This window comes from Hypanus sabinus, chromosome 7 (assembly GCF_030144855.1).
Source record: "Hypanus sabinus isolate sHypSab1 chromosome 7, sHypSab1.hap1, whole genome shotgun sequence".
NCBI lineage: Eukaryota > Metazoa > Chordata > Chondrichthyes > Myliobatiformes > Dasyatidae > Hypanus > Hypanus sabinus.
This window is the reverse complement of record NC_082712.1, coordinates 76,536,958-76,561,753: the sequence shown is the minus strand read 5'-3', so window position 1 is coordinate 76,561,753 and position 24,796 is coordinate 76,536,958. Positions and strand designations below refer to the sequence as shown.

Below are 24,796 nucleotides of genomic sequence, written 5' to 3'. Positions count from 1 at the left end.
TACCACCTGCATTTTGAGAAATCAAAGAGTAGACAATAATTGTTATGTGCAGAACACATGGTCTGCACTGGAAACAAGCATCTCTGTAAAAGAGATACCCATCCAAAATTCACTTTTCAGTACAGCAGCTCTGGCCTGTGGGTTACTTATTCTAAGTCCCAGTCTCCTAACCTCAAACTTTTCTTCTAATACCCTTTAATTCTTTTACTAATTGATTTAGTTCTGTTCATATATAGTTTGGCCTCCAACAGTTATTATTTAAGCCGTTATCTGACATTAACACATGCATTTCCAGCAGGAGTTTGAGCGCACATCAGAATTTGATGCGACTACAGGGGCAAATTTCAGAATTTCCACCACCACTTGAGAGTTGTTAACACAGCACAGATTTCAGCAAGGAAGCCAGATCTCTTCTGATCTGCCTGGCTTAATCCCCTGTGGTTTAGCAAACTAAATCTTCCCTAATTCCTCATCAGGCTAGGTACTATCCGTAATTGTTAAGAGCCATAACTAGACCTCTTCCCATCGGACAGTGATAACAACATAGATCTGATTTGTCTAATGCTGGTCATGAGATCTGGGAAAGATCTAGGAAGCCACTTTTGATGATATAGTCAAAAGTTTGACTTTCTTTGCTACAATCACAACAGGACCATTTGCAAAAAATCTGTAATTGCAAAATTGAAATGAAAACAGAGAACGCTAGAAATGCAGAAGGTCAGGCAGCATTATTCCGGGAATGAGAGGGTTAAGCTACCGACTATTGAAAGGACTATATAGCATGAATGTGGAGCAGTTGTTTCCTGTGGTCGGGGTATCCAGAGCTAGAGCACACAGCCTCAAAGTTGAAGGGTGACCTTTTAGAAGAGGAGGAGGGTTTTTAGTTTGAGCCAAAGAGTGGTGAATCTGTGCAATGCTCTATCAGAGAATGTGGTAGAGGCCAAGTCCGAGGGTCTACTCAAAGCAAGAGTTGATAGATTCCTGATTGGTCAGGGCATTAAAGGATGTGGTGAGAGGGCAGGTGTATGGGGTTGAATGGGATCCAGGATCAGCCATGATGGAATGGCGGAGTGGACTCAATGGGCTGGACGGCCTAATTCTGCTCCCATGTCATATGGTCTTATCTGTGGAGAAACAGATTCAATGCTTCAGGTTCTAAGAAACATTTGAGACCAAGCATTGCTTACGTTGTTAGATTTAGATTTTTTTTAAAGATTTAGAGACATAGCACGGTAACAGTCCTTCCAGCCAATGAGCCTGCACTGCCCAATTACACCCATGTGACCAATTAACCTGTATGCCTTTGGAATGTGGGAGGAAAGCTGTATGCCTTTGGAATGTGGGAGGAAACCAGAGCCCCTGGAGGAAATCTACACTGTCCTTACATACAACACCGTGAATTGGCGGTGCAAAACCACACACTAACTGCTACACTACCTTGCCGCTCAGTTGTGCAAAGAAAACGAGAGTGCTTGTAATAGGAAGGAAAACCAAGCCACAATGGCTTAGTAGGGCTTCTACTGGGATAAATGAGTTACATCCTTTGTATGGTTTGTAACAAATTTAGAGCAGTTTATATTTTATTCACAATGTTGTTCCAGACGGACCTTCAATAAATTGGACACAAGGCTGGAATTTCTCTCACCATCATTTTGATTTGGTTTGTTAATCCGCGCACATGCTCCATCCTACGATGAGACAAGAGTGCTGGGTTTGCAGGAATATAATTAATGCAGCAGAAAACAAATGCTTCACTTCTAGAATCTATGTTTGCTACTGTTAGGAGACACTCAGTGGCTGTTGTGTGCAGTGCTCTGATCTCAGCAACGTGGCCTTGTTTAGTTCCACAAGTGGTATCTTGGAGTGGTGGCTGCCTTTCTATTGAGGTGCACCACCATTTGTGATGGAGCAATACTAAACTCTGCAAACTGAGTTGAGAGGAAAAGGTTTCAGTGTATGGTAAGGAGATGAAGGTGTTAAATTGGTCTTCCAGTGTTCAGGCTTAATAGAAATAACCATAATGATGTGTATATGACATGGCAGTAATAGTGATGCACATATTCCACAGTAATATTTAAATAAATTTCACAAGAGGTACATATATCTTAAAACAATTTATTTTAGTACAGAAACAATGTTGTAATATTAAAAAATAAAATTAAATCTATAATACTTTTGGCACTTAAGAGTTTAACTATTAAATAACACAGAAATAAAACTTTAATAAAACAAGAGCAATGTCACATTGCCAATAAAAGATTGCCAAGGCCACACAAAATAAATGCTATCTATGGTTTTAGGAAAAGTGTTTAAAAGAAGCTGTTAAATAGTGTTTTCTCCCCCTTAGATTGTCACAATGAACAATTTGTTAATTGGAGGGTAAATAGAATGTACAAAAACAACTGATGTGATACTTAACAATCGTCACACTGAACCTGTCCCTGAGAAGTGGTTCCATTTAAGAAATGGCCTCATAATGTATATAGATATATGCTAAGAGATAAATAGCATTCATACAAAAATACCAGAATGAAATATATTACATCTCTTTAGGAGTGATAACCAACACTGGGACCCAGCCTTAACATGCGTACCTTGGAATCAATTAAACATGAAACTCATTCAGATGCTGTGTGTACTTTTTCGTCCAAGTTATCCTTGACATGGGGAAAGAATCTGGACAGTCTCCAGTGCACAGATCAAGGTTTAGGCTCTATCTTTATTCGGGAAGAGGCATTTCAGCACTCTTGTTCTTGTCATTCCCTTTCATTTACAGGCGGATCCCTGTAAAACTGTTCAACGCTTGGATCCAAGACCTTCGATTTTTTGCTTGTAGTTGGCTGGTCTGGTCCTTTGTTATGGCACTCTTCGGAAATCGCAGTCGGAAGAGAATTTCCAAAGGAGTCCTCTGTGCTGTGGAAAGTTGTGCTGGTCTGCATGGCTGCTGCTGCACTACCGAGTCTTGTCTGGACCACCGGGATTTCATTCATGGACTCTGCAGAATCTGAATGGTACTCAGCTGGAGGTCCTGCAGCCCGCACGGAGCGAACTGTGCTCATTGATAAAGGAGATGGGAAGGCTTGGAGAGACAGCACTGGACTCCGAAAAGCAGCAACAAGAGCTGTGGAATGGAACAAGCAAGTGGAATTAAAGATTCAAAGTATGTATAAATAATACAAACTTGAGAATTGTCTGCTTGCAGGCAGCCACAAAGTGAGAAACCCAAAGGAACCAATTAAAAAAAAACAACCACCCAATGTGCAGAGAAAAAAATAAACACAAATCATGCAAACAATGGAAACGAGCAGCAGCATTCTGAACCAAACTGAGTCCTGAGATCCAAATCTCCAGAGCAGCCCGGAGTAGGCCCAAAGCCTCAGTGTTCAGCTCATCATATTAGTGGGGCAAATCACCGCAAAGTTCTCAGACACAACTAAGGTACTACAGAAATCTTGCACTAAAGCTGTGCTTGTTCAGATATAGTATATGGCTGAAAAGCTGAAGGATGTCCACATGACAGCTCTAACCTTCAGGATTTGGCATGACTATGGTCCGGCCCAGGGATAATGATGGTCAAGATTGAGTACATGGGTCATGTTCTCATGCCTCTGCCCACCTAATCCCCCGTGTCTTATTTCTCAAAAATGGTCCATGCCTGCAAGATTCCCACTATCTTTCTTCCTTGAAGCTCGTCTCAGATTACTTAAAGGCTCCAAAAGAATCCACAAAGCAGGATGCAAGTGGAGAAGATGCAGGAGGTGAGGCAACAGGAAAGTAAAACAGAACACAAAACTGAAACACCAGGGTAATCATGAAAAAATGTTCCATAAAACAAGAGAAAGACATTAAATAAAACACGAGGTGTCAGGCCCCGATGCTGAACCTGGCAGGATACTGAAAACCCATGTCAGCCAACTGACTGGAGTGTTCGAGGACATCTTCAAACCTCTTATTGCTACAGTCAGCCACAGGCTTAAATTGGGCATTAATTGTACTGGTGTCCAGGAAGAGCAGGGTGAGTTGCCTCAATGACTACTGCAAGGTAGCACTCACGTCTACTGTGATGAAGTGCTTTGAAGGATTGGTCATGGCTAGAGATAACTCCCACCTGCACAAGGAGCTGGACCCACTGCAATTTGCCCACCACCAAAACAGATCTACAGCAGATGCAATTGCACTGGCTCTCCACTTGACCTTGGGCCACCTGGACAACAGGAATACCAACATCAGAATGCTGTCTATCAATTACAGCTCAGCATTCAGCACCATCTCTCTCTCAATATTAATCAACAAACTTCAAAACCTGATCTTCTGCACCTCTCTCAGCAACTGGATACCTGACTTCCTCATCAGGAAACGAAAGTGGTGCTGTATGGTTGTAATATCCCCTCCTCCCTCAAAGAATGCATGTTCAACCCACTGCTCTACTCTCTCTGCACTCATGACTGTGTGACCAGGCAGAGCTCCAATACCATCCTTAAATTTGCTAATGACACTGCTGTTGTTGGCTGAGTCTCAGATGGCAACAGGGAAGTGTACGAGAGTAAATTTGAGTGGAGTCACAATAACAACTTTGCGCTCAATGTCAGTAAGACCAAGGAAGGGACTGTGGACCTCAGGACAGGGAAAGGGAGAGCAAACACCGGTGCTCCTCGAAGGGCCAGCAGTGGAAAGGGTGAACAGCTTCAAGCACTTTGGTGTCAGTATTGCAGAGGATCTATCCTGGGCCCAACATTAATGAAGAAAGCACGCCAGCGGCCATGCTTCATTAGGAGTTTGAGAAGATTTGGTATGTTACCAAAGATTCTGGCAAATTACAGGTGAGAGCATTCTGACTCGTTGCATTACTGTCTGGTGTGGAGGCTCCAGTGTACTCAGAGAGGCTGCAGATGGCTGTTAGACTGTCAGTTCCACAGGCACAACTCTTCCCACCATTTCAAACGGTGGGGGTCAGCATCCATCACTAATGACCCTCCCTATCCAGGACATGCACTTTTCTCATTACTGCCAGCACATTCAACATTTTAGGAACAGCTGCTTCCCCTCCACCGTCAAATTTTTGAACGGTCCTCACTATTCCTCTTTTGTACTATTTATTAGTGTAACTAGTAACAATTTTATGTCTTGCACTGCACTGCTACCACAAAAGAACACATTTTGACATACATCAGAGATAACAAACTTCTTTCTGATCATTGACAAATATTACATCATTAAAAAACTGCATTCTGTAGTAATCATTTGCAGACTATTTTACAAACCTGCTTCACTATTTATTAAGTTGTACGACGAAGCCTGTTGTCTGTCATAAGCACACAACTTCACTGAGGATGAGACTGAACCTTAAAAACTAAATCAGCACCCAACTCAAGGCTGCCTACTTCGCTTTTTCATTGATCTGGTAGAAAATGAGTGACTGACTTGCCATCATCCACCTGATGCTATAGTGAAGACCAAATAACTGCAGCCCCGATAGTCACAGATTCCACTGTTGACAGCTTTGATGCTGATTGCCTGGTTTTCTCCACCTCACTTTCAGGTTCTGCTATGAAAATTAGTTTGCAGTGCAAGAACTGATTTATCCTAATCAACTGGTGAATCTATAATAGTACCATAATAGTACTTTACAGTTCTGTCACTAAATGGGAACAGAAAAAGACTGAACTCAGAGCTCTTGTCTGGAGGCAGGACAGACTGCAGATACTGTAATCCAAAGCAAAAGACAAACTCAGCAGTAACAGTGGAAGGAGCACACCTCACAAACTACCTGCCTCATTAGTGGAAAAGTTCATTGGCCACATCCAAACCCACAGAAGTGGAGAGGAAGAAACTCATCCTCATAAGGACAATCCTAATTCCATCTGTGAGATCCCTGTCCAATCTCCATTCACTACAGCAGTTCTGCAACATCTTAGTACTGCCGCCTCCTTCCTGTTCAAACTACTTCTCTCACCCCGGCCTGGCGTAGTACTCCTCGCCTCATATTGAGGATCCTTAATGGATGAGGTGGAAACGTTTAGCCATTTAGCACCTGATCTGGTTAAACTGGATGCAGAATTATTTCACCCTGTCGAGCTACCAAAACTTGTCACTACTCCAAAAATCATTCTGCAGTATAAGGATAACCTCAACTGTTTTCATCCTGCACAAGTTGTCTTATTATAGCCCTCTTAACTATCTCCTGCACCCTCAACTGCATAAAGAGCTTATAGACTCTTTTGTCACTCGGTGTCTTACCCAGTGTCCTAGTTCTGCCGCTTCCCTTCCTTCCTTTACCAAACCAGGCACATTCCAATAACACTGCATGGTCTTACACTCAAACACCTCTCTCGATTCTCCTCTCTCCCTTCACACTCCACCAAAGTCAAAGTCAACTTATTACCAAAGAATGTATACGTAACTCTGCCATGGAAAGTCCCAAGCCCGGCTGCGGAAGGAGGAGGACTGGGCATGGGACTAGCAACCTCATCCCATAAAAACCCAGTGCTATAGAAATGCAGATTGGAGAGTTCTTGAAAGGGAGTCAGTAGGTTGTGGAATCAGTTCAGAGTTGAGGTAAGTGAAGTATTCCATGCTGGTTTAAGAGCCTGATGGTTGTAGCGTAATAACTGTTCCTGAACCTGGTGGTGTGGGACCCCAGCACACCTCCCACTCTGAACCTGGCGGTGTGGGATCCCAGCACACCCCCCACTCTGAACCTGGTGGTGTGGGACCCCAGCACACCTCCCACTCTGAACCTGGTGGTGTGGGACCCCAGCACACCCCCCACTCTGAACCTGGTGGTGTGGGACCCCAGCACACCTCCCACTCTGAACCTGGCGGTGTGGGACCCCAGCACACCTCCCACTCTGAACCTGGCGGTGTGGGATCCCAGCACACCCCCCACTCTGAACCTGGCGGTGTGAGACCCCAGCACACCTCCCACTCTGAACCTGGCGGTGTGGGACCCCAGCACACCTCCCACTCTGAACCTGGCGGTGTGGGACCCCAGCACACCTCCCACTCTGAACCTGGTGGTGTGGGACCCCAGCACACCTCCCACTCTGAACCTGGCGGTGTGGGACCCCAGCACACCTCCCACTCTGAACCTGGCGGTGTGGGACCCCAGCATACCTCCCACTCTGAACCTGGCGGTGTGGGACCCCAGCATACCTCCCACTCTGAACCTGGTGGTGTGGGATCCCAGCACACCTCCCACTCTGAACCTAGCGGTGTGGAATCCCAACACACCTCCCACTGAACCTGGCGGTGTGGGAACCCAGCACACCTCCCACTCTGATTTAATTTGCTGTAAATTATTAAATAAGGAATCACCCTTTCTGCTTGTAATGCTGGTCTTTTGTGGATAGTTCTGGTCCCTCAGCTACAACGCTCTTTTATTAAAACATGATACTCATAATTACAAGTCCCTCACTCTTTATTTGTCGAACACCTCAGTTCCAGTTGCCCTTTCCTTTCCAAAGTTTATGAGGATATCTGGACTTCCTACATCTCTGTCGATCTCACTTAGATCTTGTTAACCACCAAATTAAATTCCCACCTGTGCCACACTTTTGCTAAAGTTCTGATCATTACTATCATCCGATTTGATTAAAACAAGAACTTCTATCCTTCCTTCTCAACTTGTCTGCAACCTTCAATATTGATTTCACTTTCCTTTTCCTATATCTATTCAGTGTTTTCTGGATGAATGGAATCGCATTCACCTGCTCTCACCAGACTGCCATCAACAGTAGAGTTTTGTACAGCACTTGCATCATTTGCACCATTACCTCTGGTGATCACATCTCCCCCCTTCTCTCTGTATGTGCATCTTCTTGTCAACATTATTTGAAATGACAGCCTCAGCTTATACACAGATGCTAACCACTTTTACCACTTGACAACTTCTCTTGATCCTAAACTTTCTCAAAGTTAATTGACTGGCCTTGTGCATGTCATTAGTAAGATCTCCTGTATTCCCCTCTATTTATGGACATCCCCTCATCCCTGCCAAAGTTCTACTGCTCAAACCTCTTTTTTTTGTAATCTGTACACTTGATGAAGTCCAAAGAATTCCTGGCCTGTCTTTCGTTTTTTCTTCTCCATAATCATTCAGAATTCTGTTGTCTGTATTTCATACATCCTTTACTCTTGCTTGCTGATTCAATGTCTCAATTTCATTAATGTTTGTTTTTCATATTCCTCTAGTCATTTCTCTGTTGCAATCTCATGAATAATTTACCATCTGCACTCTTCTAAGTCTAGCCTCTTGAGGATCTCTGTACTAAATTCTCCATGACTAATATCAATGCTTTGAGCTGTCAAAGTTCTCTCTCTCTCTCTCTCCCCCCGCCCCCCCCCCCCATCTTTTGGCTTGTTGTAGAATCACAGATCAGTTGCTTCACAGGAGTGTGCCTTTCAGCACACTGGTCACTGTGGGTACCCAAACAGCAACTCATTTGGTCCCAAACTATCTTCTCTCCCCGGAGCTCTGAAAATTATTTTCTCCAAAGCACCTATCCATTTCTCTTATCCCTGATTGTTTCTGCTTCTAGGACTCTTTCAGGCACAGAGTTCCAGAACCACCACTCTCTGTGTAAAAGTGTTTCTCCTTTACTGTATTTCCCTTTCACTTCAACTATATCTCTGCGCTCCAACCAACCCCCCCCCCCCTAAAATAAGATCCTTGAATCATATTTTAGTGAGAGTGCTTTTCTTGGTTTTATCCTAAAATTGGTCACAGTCTTGTACAACTCCATCAAATGTCCAGTCAATCTTCTTTAGTGTGAGGCAAATGACTTCAGCTTCTCCCATCTCATCTTGAAGCAAAAATCACTCATTCCAGGAAATTTTCCAGTAAATCTTTTCTTTGCCTTTGAAGGCCTTCGCATATTTTCCCAGTACATTAACCAAAACTGGATACTATAGTTCAGATGTGATCTTTTGTACAGAGAGGTTATGTTGAACTTTTATGCTGTGATGCCCTTATTTATGAAGGTGTTCTCCCACATGTTGATGGAAAGCACTAGTGACAGCCTCTTGACTAAGGAAGTCACTCTATTAAATGAGATAGGGTATTCCAAACAAAAGGAGAATAAGGGTATGGCCTAATGAATCTTGCTGAGTGCCTGGGGCAAAGGAACCCAGCTGGTCACAACACCACTGAATGGGCTTGCAACCCATGGACATAACAAAGGAAGCTGTCCTACATGCTTCATTTGCCAGCAGCTTAAAAAGACAGCTCTCCCTAAAAGACCACTACTCCCAGCACACTAAAAGGGAAACTGGTTCAGCCATAATACGGCAGATGGATCACATCGAAGCCCTGCCTCAGCAGTATCGATGTAAATACTTGCTCACCATGGCCGAGACGTACTCAAGTTTGATCAGGACCATACACTGAAGGGATAGCAGAAGTCGATCCGTTGTTATGTGGATCCGCAAGAAATACAATTGGATAGCGGGTCTCATTTTGCAGGAAGAGGGTGCTCTGGTTTCCTCCCACAGTATAAAGAGGTACCAGTTAGCAGGTTAACTGGTCATTGTAAATCGTCCTGTGATGAAGCTGGTGTTAAATCGGTAGGTTGCTGGTTGGTGCAGCTCGCTAAGCCAGAAGGGCCTGTATCTCTAAATAACAGGAGCTTGAAGACTGGGCCACCAGCAACGGTGTATCACATGCTCCATGACAGCCCAAGCATCAGGGCTAATTAAGAGGATGAATAGACCTTTGAAGAAACAAAACTGCCTCTTAAAACTGACCTACACCCTAAAGGGGTGGCTGGCTGTACCAACTCAAGGTTGACAGCACCTGAGAAACAGACTCTCGCCTCAAAGATCACCTACAATTAGAACGATCAGGAATGCCCCAGAACCCTGAGGAGAAAGTGGTCACGATAGAAGAGCTTCCAGCAGTGGGTGGGAGACTATGGCACTAGTACAAGGGAAGGGACTATCTGGAATGTGGGGAGCCAGAGTGATTTCTTATGCCCTGCCCCTTACCTACAATGGATGAAGTTCAATAAAACAACAGTGAAAGAAACTAATTGAGTAATTCGGCACAAGATGAAAACCAACATGACTCAAATAGCTGAATATATTTCAGAAGACTGAAATAAAGAGCAGTACATATGATGCTTTAGCTATCTATTAACTAAAATCAATAGTCTTTTACATTAACTTTGTTGCCATACGTTGATACCATTTAAACAAATGTTTTTCTTTTGATAGAGTAGTTCATTTCAAATTATGAAAATGTAGGCTATTAGGACAGTATAAACGTTTTAAGTACAAACTTTTTAAAAAAACTTTACTTTAGGTAATAATTATTTAATCCTTACCTGGTGGTAGTTGAGAAGGTTGAAGTGGTCTTTTAGTGGCAGCCTTGTGTTTAATTCTACCTGCAGACATTTTACGTCTTTGTTTTTTCTTCAACAACAGAAAGATTAATATCAGTTATTCACCGAAAGTAAAAATCTGCCAGGAGGATATACAGTCGGCCCTCCTTATCTGCGAGGAATTGGTTCCCGGACCCCTCGCAGATACCAAAATTTGCAGATGCTCAAGTTCCTTATTCAACCTGTCTCAATCCGGTAGACCTTAGGACCCAGCGGAACCCCAGACGTTATTTAACCTGGCTCAGTGCAGTGGACATTAGGACCTGGCGCCAGAGCTCTGAATGCACAGTGTTTCTGTTCACGAAAATAATCACGATTGAAAATAAAGTGGAAATAATAAAGCAATCGGAAAGAGGTGAAACGTCATCGGTCATTGGAAAAGCGTTAGGCTATGTCGGTCAACAATCGGAACAATTTTAAAGGATAAAGTGAGAAAGGCCCTGCCCTGATGAAAGCTACAATTATTACTAAGCAACGTAGTGGTTTAATTATTGGGTTTTGGGGTTTTGGGTTTTTGATCCTCCATATCAACCCGGCTCGATGGAAAGCGCAAGCGGGAGCGATCTGTCCCGAGTCCCAAGAACTTCTGTTCCCGAGCCCAGCACTGAAACATATGTTCTTAAGTGTTTCATATGCATAGAAAGTTAAAATATATACTATATACTAAGACAAATGTTTGACTAACTGACGCTAAATAATACCGGACGTACCTGTTCTAACTTACTTAGTAAGGGAACTTCCGATTTTTTTCAATCCCAATGCACAATAACCCATGCACATCCTCCCGTATACTTTAAATCATCTCTAGGTTACTTATAATACCTAATACAATGTAAATGCTGTGTAAAATAGGTGTTATACTGTATTGTTTAGGGAATAATGACAAGAAAAAAAGTCTGTACATACTCGAACAACAAGTGCTGGAAGAGCACTTCTGGGTTTTCGCAATTCGCGGTTGGTTAAATTTGCGCATGCGGAATCCGCGGATAAGGAGGGCCAACTGTATACATTCCATTCAGAAACTGACAGAGCTGTTCACGTGCAAAGTACTACTTTAATTACATCCAGTAGACACTTTATTAGATACATCTGTACACCAGCTTGTAAATAAATATCTAATCAGCCAATTGTGTAGCAACAACTCAATGCATAAAGGCATGCAGACATAGTCAAGAGATTCAGTTGTTAAGGCCAAAAATCAGAATGGGCAAGAAACATGATTGAAGTGACCTTGACCATGGATGATTGCCAGCGCCAGATGAGGTGGTTTGAGCCTCTCAGAAACTGCTAATCTTCTGAGATTTCCACACACAAGTCCTTAGAATTTACAGAGAATGGTGCAAAACACAATAAGCATACAGTGAGCAGCAGGTCTGCAGGCAAAAACACCTCATTAACGAGGGAGGTCAGAGGAGAATAGTCAAACTGGTTCAAGCTACAAAAGGGTGATAATCATACCAATGTTCAAGAAGAGAAGGGTGAGCTGCCTCAATGACTATCATGCATTGGCATTCACAATTACTGTGATAAAGTGCTTTGAGAGCTTGGTCATGGATAGAACCAACTCCTGCCTCAGCAAGGACCTGGATCTAGCACAATTAGCTTATCACCACAATAGGTCTACAGCAGATGCAATTTCCCTGGCTCTTGGTACAATAGCAATACCTAAGCTCAGGCTGCTGTTTATTGATTATGGCTCAGCGCTCAATGTTATCGCGAGCACGCTCTGTTCTAATGAACAAACTCCAAAACTCGGGCCTCAGTACCTCCCCCTGCAACATCCTCACCAGGAGACCACAGTCTGTGCAGATCAGAAATAACATCTCCACCTCGCTGAAAATCAACAATGGTGTGCTTCAAGGATACATGCTTACTCTCTCTACACCCACAATTGTGTGCGACTAAGCACAACTTGAATTTGCTGCAGACACTACTACTGTTGGCAGAATTTCAGATGGTGATGAGGAGGCTGGATGAATGATTTTGCGACAACAACCTTGCACTCAATGTCAGTAAGACCAAGGATTAAATGTGGACTTTAGAAAGGGGAAATGACCACAACATAACATCAATCGTCATAGAGTGATCAGACGTGGAGAGAGTGTGCAGTTTCAAGTTCCTGGGTGTCAAGATCTCAGAGGATCTAACCTGGTCCCAACATATCGATGCAGTTATAAAACTAGTGACTATACTTCATTAAGAGTTTGAAGAGATTTGGTGCATCAACAAATACACTCAAAAGTTTCTATAGATGTACCATGGAGAGGATTCTGACAGGCTGCTTCACTGTCTGGTGTGGGGTGCGGGAGGTGTTGGTTGCTACTGCACAGGACTGAAAGAAGCTGCAGAGGGTTGTAAATTTAGTCAGCACCATCTTGGGTACTAGCCTACAGAGTACCCAGGACATCTTCAAGGAGCGGTGTCTCAGAAAGGCAGCGTCCATTATTAAGGACCTCCATCACCCAGGGCATGCCCCTCTCACCGTTACCATCAGGTAGGAGATACAGAAGCCTGAAGGCACAGTGATTCAGAAACAGCTCTCCCCCTCTGCTATCTGAGTCCTAAATGGACATTTAACCCATGAACACTACTTCACTTTTTTTATATTATTTGTTTTTTGTATGATTTTTATTCTATTCAATATATGTATACTGTAATTGATTTATTTATTATGTTATTATTTTTTCTTCTGTATTATATATACATTCTGTATATATATATTCTGTATACAGCATTGAACTGCTGCTAAGTTAACAGATTTCACAACACGTGCCTGTGATAATAAGCCTGATTCTGATCATATCTCTGAAGGTCTACCCTGAATTCATTAATTACAAATACTTTGAAATGTTCTGTGCATCAGCCTCCTTTACCTGCGAAATCTTCTTTATCCTGGCTTGATTGTGATCAGAAGGAACTGTTGGCAAACTTTCATCCTCTATCCTGAAAGCATCCTGATGAGACCTTGATGTTGACCTAGGAAACAGATGACAGTATACAAAATAAAATAAAATGATGTATGGACAGTCAGTGGTAAGATGCAAGATTTTTCACACTAGTAAAGAGAGAAATGACAGATAAATTCACCTAGTCTGATAGTTATCTATATAAACATGTAACCTGACACACTCAATCCTGTGTCTGGTCTAACTTTACTGATATGCATACATCAGTCAAGCGTTCTTTTGCTGTTGATTTTGTTCAATGTTATTATTATTTCTGAGTCTTGATATCACAAGCTTTATTACAGAGTCCTGCATATTCCCAACTACAGATGTTAAGCTAACAGGTTGGTGTTTCCAAGTTTTCTCTCTTCCCATCTATAAGTCTATTTTGCCATTTCTATCACTTCCCATTTAGGTATCTCACTGTATTGTTCTTCTGATGTACACAAAATCTCAAGCACTTAAGAAACGGAATAAAATCAGTTCTTCTACACTCTACCATGGTTCCCAGTATATTTTTCATAACTGATTTTGATTGCAGAAAACATTCAGCACCTTCAAATTTAAAAAAAAATTAAATCTGCTTCCTGGTCCAGTACCAATAATTATCTAAAGACTATCATGTATACCAAATCAGGCATTCACTATAAACATGTCCTCAGATTTATATATATTTGAATTCCAACAAGCCTATTTAAAAGAAAACTTTGTTGTAAAAAATATACACCCAATTTCAATAATACAACTACTGCAGGGTTACAGTTAGATCATTTGAGCAAATTAAGATGTTACATGCTGGTATAAATAAATATTGTACATTAAGACTCATTTTGGTGGTATATGTTTGATATGGAGGGGCCACTACACTGGATCGAAAAAAGCTGTCGAATGCTGCAAACTCAGCCAGCTCCATCATGTGCCACTCACCTCCCCAGCATCAAGGACATCTTCAAAACATGATGCCTCAAAAAGGAGACATCCATCTTTAAGGATCCCCGTCACCCAGGACATGCCCTCTTCTCATTGCTACTATCCAGGTGGTGGTACAGGAGCCTAAAGACACACACTCAACGCTTCAGGAACAGTTCCCTCTCTTCCACCATCAAATTAATTTGAATTTATTTGACTTAATGTTGTAAATTAACATACTACTATTTTATACACTTATTCTAACACTTCTTTTAAAATGATTATCAATTTAGCTTTGGATGCTGAGAAAAGTTAGAACCAGGAATTATTCATTTGTTACTGACCCATTTGTTGAGGTGCTTTCAAAGTGAACATGAGTATTACCCTTTGGATGAGATGCCACGTTTTCTGTATTCTGGAAAACAGAGAGGTTACCATACCATTTGAGCTTCTGTTTTTTTAAAAAATACAATCTTCACTAATGACATGCTTCTTTCAAAGTGGTCCAGGTAGACACATACTTTTTGCCAATAAGCTTTTCATTACCAGTCTCTCAGGATGGAAGCAAAACTTTTAATTAGTACAACTAAAAATTAACGATTATACAATTAAAGGTAAAAATGGCAGAATTTCAGTTTCGTTTAAGGTTTAATGATAAATATACCGCTAGGATTGGTACAAATTTGTAAAGACATAAACCAAGCACCCTAAGCTGTCAATCTTAAGAAGCTCTACTGGAAGATATACATATTTGGATGGCTGACATTGGTTGCAACTTGTCCAGATTAAAGAATATTTATCCTTGAACTGAATTCTCACCGAGTCATTATCTTTAGAAATGGCATAAAGGGGATAAAATTAATTTGTCCAATTCAAATTGTTATACTGGAACATAACTGTCAATATTTGAAAATTAAATATCAAGTTCAGAACCAGCAACTGCTTTATCAATGGCCAAAAACTGAAAATAAAAGTACAACATATAATTTCAGCCAATGATAGTGCTTCCTCAGATAGAGAAATTTACTTTTATTCTGTTTAATTTCCTTCGGCCACTTCCTCAAAGAAGCTTATCCAATTTACTTTTAAACTGAGTTACAGATTGTACAAGAGAATCTTTTAATCTTGCCTTTAAATGGCTGATCTCTAATATTAAAACCTTTTATTCTTGAATTCTTAACCATTGTTGCTTCTACTTTATTTTCAACTAACGTCTCAAGCAGATTGCCTATTATATTGTATTCAAGGAATAAAAGTGCAACATATAGTTTCAGCCAATGATAGATTTTAATTTCCCAAACACAGTATTGATTGGCATCTCCCTAGAGCAAGGGGTTTAGTTTAAGGGGTGGAGTTTGCTAGGTGTGTTCAGGAAGGTTTCTTGACTCAGCATGTAAATTAGCCTACAAGAGGAGGGGCTGCACTTGATTTGGTATTGGGAAATGAACCTGGTCAGGTGACAGACCTCTCAGTGGGAGAGCATTTTGGAGATAGTGATTACAATTCTATCTCCTTTACGATAGCATTGGAGAGAGATAGGAACAGACAAGTTAGAAAAGCGTTTAATTGGAGTAAGGGGAATTATGAGGCTATCAGGCAGGAAATTGGAAGCTTAAATTGGAAACAGATGTTCTCAGGGAAAAGTACAAAAGAAATGTAGCAAATGTTCAGGAGATATTTGTGTGAAGTTCTGTACAGGTACATTCAAATGAGACAGGAAAGTTATGGTAGGGTACAGGAACAGTGGTGCACAAAGGCTATAATAAATCTAGTCAAGAAGAAAAGAAAAGCTTACAAAAGTTTCAGAGAGCTAGGTAATGTTAGAGATCTAGAAAACTGTAAGACTAATAGGAAGGAGCTTAAGAAGGAAATTAGGAGAGCCAGAAGGGGCCGTGAGAAGGCCTTGGCGGGCAGGATTAAAGAAAACCCCAAGGCATTCTACAAGTACGTGAAGAGTAAGAGGATAAGACGTGAAAGAATAGGACCTAACAAGTGTGACAGTGGGAAAGTGTGTATGGAACCGGAGGAAATAGCAGAGGTACTTAATGAATACTTTGCTTCAGTATTCACTGTTGAAAAGGATCTTGGTGATTGTAGTGATGGCTTTCAGCAGACTGAAAAGCTTGAGCATGCAGATATTAAGACTAGAACTTTTGGAAAGCATCAAGTTGGATAAATCGCCAGAACCGGATGAGATGTACCCCAGGCTACTGTGGGAGGTGAGGGAGGAGATTGCTGAGCCTCTGGTAATGATCTCTGCATCATCAATGGGGACAGGAGAGGTTCCGAATGTTGTTCCTTTATTCAAGAAAGGAAGCAGAGATAGTTCAGGAAATATAGACCAGTGAGTCTTACTTCAGTGGTTGGTAAGTTGATGGAGAAGATTCTAAGAGGCAGGATTTATGAACATTTGGAGAGGTATAATATGGAATAGTGAGCATGGCTTTGTTGAGGGCAGGTTGTGTCTTAGGAACCTGATTGAATTTTTTGAGGATGTGACTAAACACATTGATGAAGGAAGAGCAGTAGATATAGTGTATATGGATTTCAGCAAGGCATTTGATAAGGTACACCAGGCAAGGCTTATTGAGAAAGAAAGAAGGCATGGAACCCAAGGGGACTTTGCTTTGTGGATGCAGAACTCACTTGTCCACAAAAGGCAAAGAGTAGTTGTACACGTGCCATATTCTGCATAGAGGTCGGTCACCAGTGGAGTGCATCAGGGATCTGTTCTGGGACCCTTACTCTTCGTGATTTTTATAAATGAACTGAATGAGGAAGTGAAGGGATGGGTTAGTAAGTTTGCTGATGACACAAAGGTTGGAGGTGTGGTGGATAGTGTGAAGGGCTGTCAGAGTTTACAGCGGGACATTGATAGGATGCAAAACTGGGCTGAGAAGTGGCAGATGGAGTTCAACCCAGGTAAGTGTGAAGTGGTTCATTTTGGTAGGTCAAATATGATGGCAGAATATAGTATTAATGGTGAGACTCTTGGCAGTGTGGAAGATCAGAGGGATCTTGGGGTCTGAGTTCATAGGACACTCAAAGCTGCTGTGCAGGTGAACTCTGTGGTTAAGAAGGCGTATGGTGAATTGGCCTTCATCAATTGTGGAATTGAATTTAGGAGCCGTGAGGTAATGTTGCATTGATCATGTGCATAGTCAGAGGCTTTTCCCAGGGCTGAAATGGTTGCCACAAGAAGGAACAGGTTTAAGGTGCTGGGGAGTAGGTACAGAGGAGATGTCAGGGGTAAGTTTTTTTTTACTCAGAGAGTGGTGAGTGCGTGGAATTGACTGCCAGCAACAGTGTGGAGGCGGATACGATAGGGTCTTTTAAGAGACTTTTGGATAGGTACATGGAGCTTAGAAAAATTGAGGGCTAAGGGTAAGCCTAGTAACTTTCAAGGTAGCATCATGTTCAGCACAACTTTGTGGGCCGAAGGGCCTGTATTGCGCTGTAGGTTTCCTATGTTTTTTTTTAATGTTTTATCTCTTACATAACAACTTGTCAACACCCCTTGAAACCCCTGATAGAAATTGATGTTCTTTTCTTCACAAATATAATTAAATCACCACTGACCACCTTTCATCAGCTAGTGCCTTTTCCATGAACTCTTGAAGTTCATCCATTAGCAGCAGAAAGTAACTGATCTATTATTTTATCTAATTCGTATGCCTCAATCAGTGGTTAATAATTTTCACCCTCCCGTCTTTGGAAACATTTTCATATTTAAAGTAATTTCAGGAATATTACGGTTAGTGATCTTATTATCAATTTTGTCTAAATAAACTTGGACAATAATCGGTGCAGTACTGGAGGAAGAGGTGCTATGTGAATGAGAATTGATCTACCTGCTCAAAAGTAGAAACAAAAGATACTTTGAAAATATCTTCAAGAGGACAATAGAGATACCCTGAAATTGAATTCCTCTGATCATTCCTCAGTCAACATCACTTAAATTTATTATTCAACCACAATCTCAGTGCTGATCCCACCGCTGTACAAGAAACTTGCCATATAAACTCTTGAATTCTTCTCCCCCCAACCCCACCGTCACCTTAATGCTATCCTTCTTAGCATTTAACATTTCCATTCTGAAACAAAGACTGTTGAAGGGTCTTGGCCTGAAACGTTGACTGTTTAATTCCTTCTTTACCTGCCACCTGACCTACTGAGTTCCTCCAGAACTTTGTGTGTTGTTCAGGATTTCCAGCCACTGTAGACTCCCTTATGCTTCTGACTATCTAGATTACCTATGCTTCACCATTTTACATTGGAAAGTGATTTATTATTGTCCCATGTACTGAGATACAATGCAGCACTTTTACTTCAGTGCCATACCAATATGTCATTCCATTCCGACCGTACACTTCAGTCAGGTCTTCCCTTCAGCCTCTGACAGTACAAAAAAAAAGTCATTATAGCTGATCTCTTTAATCCAGACAACATCCTGGTGAACTCATCTGTACCCTGTTCAAAGCCTCTACCTCTTTCTTGTAATGAGGCAATGACTTCACCACTTTTACACTGAACACCACTGCCTACAAAGGCAAATATGTCGTGCCTGCTTTATCACCTTCTTACAATAGGTGCCACTTTCAGGGAGCTATGGACGTACTCCAAAATGCCTCTGTATACCAATGCTGTTAGGAATCCTCCCAGAAACTCTATACCTTCATCTTACATGCAAACTCCCTAAGTGTAGCACCTCACACAGGTCCAGATGAAGTTCCACCCATCATTTCTCTGGCAACATTCCAGATTGGTTAGATCCTGCTGAATCATTTGACAACCTTCCTCATTGTCCATAACTGGAGCACAGATGTACTGTATATGCTTTCATGTTTCCTAGCATGATATCTCATTGTTTAGTAGGCCTCCACGTTACCATTTTTTACTTTTACTCAAATCTTCCTCGACTATTTATATCCTAAATTCCAACCCGTGTCATTTTATTAGTTAGAATCTATTAACTTCTGTTCATTTCTCTACGTACAAAATTCTTCCTGTTTCTGCCACTCTTTCATGATTCACAATCCACTGTCAATATCTTAATCAGCTTAATCTGAGAACATAAGCAAAGTTTTCTGAACAGGCACAGGACAGTATCAGAAGTTATAAAATGTACATATCATTTATAGAAAACTGACACCTTGCTACCTGATTGGCCTTCAATTGTAAAGCTTCTATATCATCATCATTTTGTGGTGAGACTTTCGACATTTGCCGTTGACGGCGTAAAACTGTGTATTCATGAGTGCTTAGTCGTTTCCACACTGTCAGAGAAAGAACATATCCAAGTTATGTGCCACCTGCAAATTCTACATTGAATCTCTAACAATGTCTTGATAATGAGTATTACAATTAAATTCAATTTGGAAATTAGTGGTGGGCTTTGGACATAAATGAAAATCAAATTTAGAAGTAAACTTTACTAAGATAGCAAACTGAAAAGTACATGTAAAAATATTTTAAAAGCTTTTGATACTTTAGAAAGAAAATCAAAATGTATTTTTTAATTCTGAACACCATTAGAACCTACTCGTATCAAGAAAACATTGAGAAGTTTTATCTGATAAACGCTAAAATGTTTATTTTTGCTACTATCAGTGGTTTTGGATGCATGTACTGTTTTTGCAATTATTCTTAAAGCCTGCTTCTGAATTGCTTTCATATAAAAATGCAATTAGGTGGAATATTACCAAGATATTTTCCAGGTATATGCTTATGGCTGGAGAATTGGCACACATGCATGCGGTATATCTTGAAAAACAAAAAGGCACCTCTGGCCATAATTTAATGGACAGAAGAAACACAGGCAAAACATGTGAGCCATCAGTAAATCAGAAACACAGAAAAGATTCTGCAAGTGCTGAAAATCTAGAACAACGCAGACAAATGCTGGAGGAAGTCAGCAGGCCAGGCAGCATCTTGGAGTGGAATAGACAGTTGATGTTTCAGGCAGAGACCCTTCATCAGGATTAGAAGAGGGTGGTGGGAAGAAGCCAGAATAAGGTGGTAGGGGATGATAGGTGAAACAAGGGGAGGAAGAGAGTAAATGGGATGGGGAAGGGTAATGATAGACGAAGAGGTGGGAGGTGATACATGGAAGAGGTAAAGGCAAATGGAGTCTGATCGGAGAGGGCAGTGGACCATGGGAGAATGGAAAGGAGGAAGGGCACCAGAGGGAGGTAATGGGCAGGTGAGGAGAAAAGAAGGGGCAATGGGGAGCCAGATTGGAGAATGGAAGAGGGATGGGAGAGCAGGAAAAATTACCATAGGTTAGAGAAATTAATGCCCATGTAATCAGCTCGGATCCAACGACCTTTCTGGAGTAAAACTTGTACTTCTATAATTACCACAGCTACTGCATTCTAGAATTATTCAATTGTCAAGTTATAACCCAAGGCTGTAAAAGACTGTACAAAAAACATCCGATTTTCCATATCCATCACATCATTCTGCCTAACTTCTGCCCTCTTCAACATGACCCGAGCACTAGGCACATCTTTACCTTTCCCAATTTGCCATTTTCTGCAGGGATCGCTCTCTACATGACTTCCTGGGACACTTGCTCCTCCCCACTCATCTTCTTCCTGGCACTTATCCCTGCAAGCATGACCAGTTCTACACTTGTCCCTACACCTCCTCCCTCACCTCCATTTAGGGTCCCAAACAGTCCTTCCAAGTGAGGCGACATTTCACCTGCAAATCTGTCAGGGTCACCTACTGTATCTGGTGCTCCTGGTGAGAGTCGATGTAGACTGGGTGGCCAGTCGATGAGCACTTTTGCTCCGTCTGTCAAAAAAGATGAGATTTCCCCGTGGGCACACATTTCAATTTGACTTTCCATTCCCATTCCGACATGTCAGACCATGGCCTCGCATACTGTCATCAGGCCACTCTCAGACTGGAGAAGCAACAACTCATATTCCTTCTGGGTAGCCTCACCAGATGGCTATGGAGGACAAGTCGGTGGATATACTTAAAGTGTAGTTTTGATGGTTCTCAATTAGTCGGGGTGTCAAAGGTTACGGGGAGAAAGCAAGAAAATGGGGTTGAGATGGAAAATAAATCAGAGATGATACAAAAGCAAGCAGACTCATTAGCTGAATGGCCTAATTCTGCTTCTGTGTCTTATTGTCTTCAATTACTATATTTTGATTTCTATAATACATTAATTTCTTTATCTGAAAAAATTCAATCTCAGAATGTCCACTTTCCTAATAATGAATTGGCTTTGCAATCTGAATACAACCAAGAGCCACAGAACTATGAGATGTAAGTGATCTGATGGTCAATTGAACATGTATGAGAACAGCAAAGGTCATTTCTATTTACCTTCATTTCTACATTTTTTGAATCTGTTCCAAAATTTGAACCTGTCCCGTCAGAATCAGGAATGATTAAATGTGTTTGTTATTATTGTTAACTATTATCAATATTCTTCAGAGATTGCCTGGTGTCAGCGGTCACATAACCAGGACCTATGATATGCACCAGCTGCTCATATGACCTTACATCACCTGCTCCCATGGCTTCATGTCACCCTGATCGGGACGGGGGGGGGGGGGGGGGGAATTCACTAAATAGGTGCTACACCTTGCCCAAGGATGACCTGTAGACTAGCAGAGGCAAGGAGTGCCTTACACCTCCTTTGGTAGAGACAATTCTCCACCCTGCCATTCATCTAGAATAGTAATCCAATGAAATATTACATTTATGCTGCCCTCTGGGTGAGATTAACGAAGTACCCATCTTCCTTTCAATTATTTCATGAAAATAAATGTAAAGTAATGCAAGGTTTGAGGTCTGCGCCCTTAAAGCAGAAGTGGCAAAACTAAAACTATGCAGTAGTACCCTGCTGCTGATAATTAAAAGGAGCAGTCCAGGAAAACCAACTTTCTATTTAAAAAATGGATTTCTCTATCGGAAAAGTAGGATTAGTCTGTACGACTGTGGTAAATACCGTATGCTAAGCCTATTTTATCGTCTGTCATATTTCCTATGATCTGTCAAAGTAGATATTTTCCATAGTAGAGAACTGATCAAGTTCAACTTTTAAACAATCATCTGCTTGTAACACAATCTTTAAGACATAATTTAAAGAGGTCTTAATTTCTTTAAATAAAAAACAGTATACTAGCGGTGAATCTTACTGACATTAAAACTGGAGCAGACATTTTGTACATTACTTACTGAGATAGAAGTGGAAGAACAGAAGCAGGCACAAAAGTATCAATGCAGTCAGACTTAGTCCAATAGTGACCACAGCGAGAACAAGAATGGTAGTTATGTTTGTATGAACCGAAAAGTATGGCAGAAATACAAGCCAGGTATTTGCATCATTTACCACTGTTGGAATAAAGAGTACAAGTTTAAACTTGATTTAAGTTCCACCAGTTCTTTCCCAGTCTACCCTTTTTTTTAAAAAAGGTTCGAGGTATAATTCTGAAGATTCAGAGCAGCAGAATCTCAATTGACAATCAGCCTGCCTGATTCCATAAAAGGACTTAAACTGGATAAAAGCCCCTATTGTTTCTTTTGTGAAATGTGCTTGGTATAAAACTATCGAACTTAATCTGCAATGTACGTCCTTTTATCCACATTTCTACAAGCATAACTGAAGATTTCAAACTTATTGAAAGCTCAATGACTTCCTGATTTTGAAAAGCTACCTAAAGTGATAAAATAATTCTATCAGAGCAATAAAATCAGTGGGACTTACTAAATGTTCGAAGAAAGTAAATACACTAACATGCTATAAGCTTTTTAGTCACTCTGGGTGGGGGGGTGTATACTGTAGACACTAATATGCAATAATATTTCAGTCACTGTGGGGGATGTACACTATATACAGGAGGGGTGTGGGACAGGTGGCAGTGTAGGAGTGCTGGGACAGGGGTGATATGGGTGCAGACGTACCCGGCCCTGAGACATCAGGCAAGGTCACTTGATTCCAAACAATTGGTTTACTGATCATTACAGAATGTCTCCCTCATGCTTCCTGCTCTCTCCCCTCTCCTTTTCTCAATCAGGATTCCCCTCTTCCTGTCCCCTTCCCACTCTCAGTCCACAATAGGGACTCATGTCAGAATCAGGTTTATCACCATATGTCATGAAATTTGTTATGTTTGTGGCAGCAGTACAGTGCAATATATAAGCTTACTACAGTACTATGCAAAAGTCTCAGACACCTCACCTACACATAGGTGCCTAAGACTTTTAAAGTATATCACTCTGTCTTGCTACCTATATAATTAAATTACATAAGTAGTGTAAAAAGTGAGGGAGGGTTCTTGGATTCATTGTTCGTTCAGAAATATTATAACGAAGGGAAAAAAGCTGAAACGTTGAGTGTGTATCTTCAGAGTGCTGTACCACCTCCTTGATGGTAGCAATGAAAAGAAGGCACGTCCTGGGTGATGGCAGTCCTTATGATGGATGCTGACTTGTTGAGGAACCTATAAAGATCCCACAGCTTGAACCTCTTCTCTTTTGATGTCTACAGGCAACCTTGCATTTGGGTTACAAGCCACTTCGGTTACAGAAATTCACTTACAGATTTCACAAATCAGTATCCAAAAATTTTGAGATACAGAATAAGTTTTGCTCATACAGAAGTTATGTCAGGAAAAATACAAATGTTTAAAAGAAACAAAAGAATATTGTCAGTTTTTACTCACACAAAAGGCTGAGGGAATAACATTTGGTATAATGTCAATTGCATTTAAAGTTATCGCCGAGTTCCTCCAGTCAGCTGACACAGGAATACACAGGTCAGAGTGCAGTGCTGCTAAGCTCAGCACCTGCAAAGCATTGTGGGAAGATGCAGTACCATGGTCAGCTCCTTAAAGTACGTATTCCCAGCCTTTACTGCACTTCCACTAAGTCACAATGTTTGAACCCATTACCTCCCCACAATCTGCTTCTATTTCTTCCATGATCCCCAATCCTTGAATTTCATCCAGTTCCCTGATAGCCTCATTTGTTGAACCCTTTCCAAATCCTCAAGGGAAAATGTGCCTCACAGAGGAACACAGCACCATGAAACACCTCATCATCTTCGCATCCTTGGACTGGAGAGAGTGTAGCAACGGAGAGACTGGCCTGTGGCTGTTAACCCACTCAAAGCAGTGACTCGTGTCCAAATCTTATGGATCCACAGCACAGTGACCAGAAGTCAAACCTGACAATTTGTGTTGTTTCTTCCGCAGTAGTCTTGTACAATCCCAGAGTCTAATGTTAGCCTCAACTAATAAACAATGGCAGTGGGTTATTTTGTCCTCACTGATAAAATGGCTCAATGCAAGAGAAAGTATTGTGTAAGTGTATGTCTCCACTCGTAACATGGGATTCAGAGAAATTACAGCACAGTAAAGGCTCTTCAGAGTAAAGGCCATTTAACCACAACCTGACCCTTCCCTCCATCAATCATCCACGTGCCTATCTAAGTGTTGTTTAAATGCCCCTATTATACCTGCATCTACCACTACCCCTTGATAGGGAAATTGAAATCATCTCTGGAGAATTAGCTAAAACAAGCCAATGGAACTGCAGTGTCTT

At 41.4% G+C, this 24,796-nt stretch overlaps 1 protein-coding gene across 2 annotated transcripts in view; it reads right to left on the bottom strand.

Moving 5' to 3' along the window:
• Positions 1 to 2,107: 2,107 nt before the first annotated feature.
• Positions 2,108 to 24,796, bottom strand: part of LOC132396877 (palmitoyltransferase ZDHHC1-like) — a 34,017-nt gene continuing 11,328 nt past the window's right edge. Inside the window, exons 6-11 of one of the 2 annotated variants that reach the window (XM_059974909.1) lie at positions 22,430 to 22,585; positions 19,391 to 19,506; positions 14,575 to 14,645; positions 13,250 to 13,352; positions 10,320 to 10,407; positions 2,108 to 3,121 (exon numbers count right to left, since the gene is read on the bottom strand). In XM_059974909.1, the coding sequence (XP_059830892.1) occupies positions 2,757 to 3,121; positions 10,320 to 10,407; positions 13,250 to 13,352; positions 14,575 to 14,645; positions 19,391 to 19,506; positions 22,430 to 22,585 (899 nt within the window). In that variant the 3' untranslated portion in view covers positions 2,108 to 2,756. The remainder of the gene's footprint in view (positions 3,122 to 10,319; positions 10,408 to 13,249; positions 13,353 to 14,574; positions 14,646 to 19,390; positions 19,507 to 22,429; positions 22,586 to 24,796) is intronic. The other variant, XM_059974910.1, reaches the window with a different exon arrangement.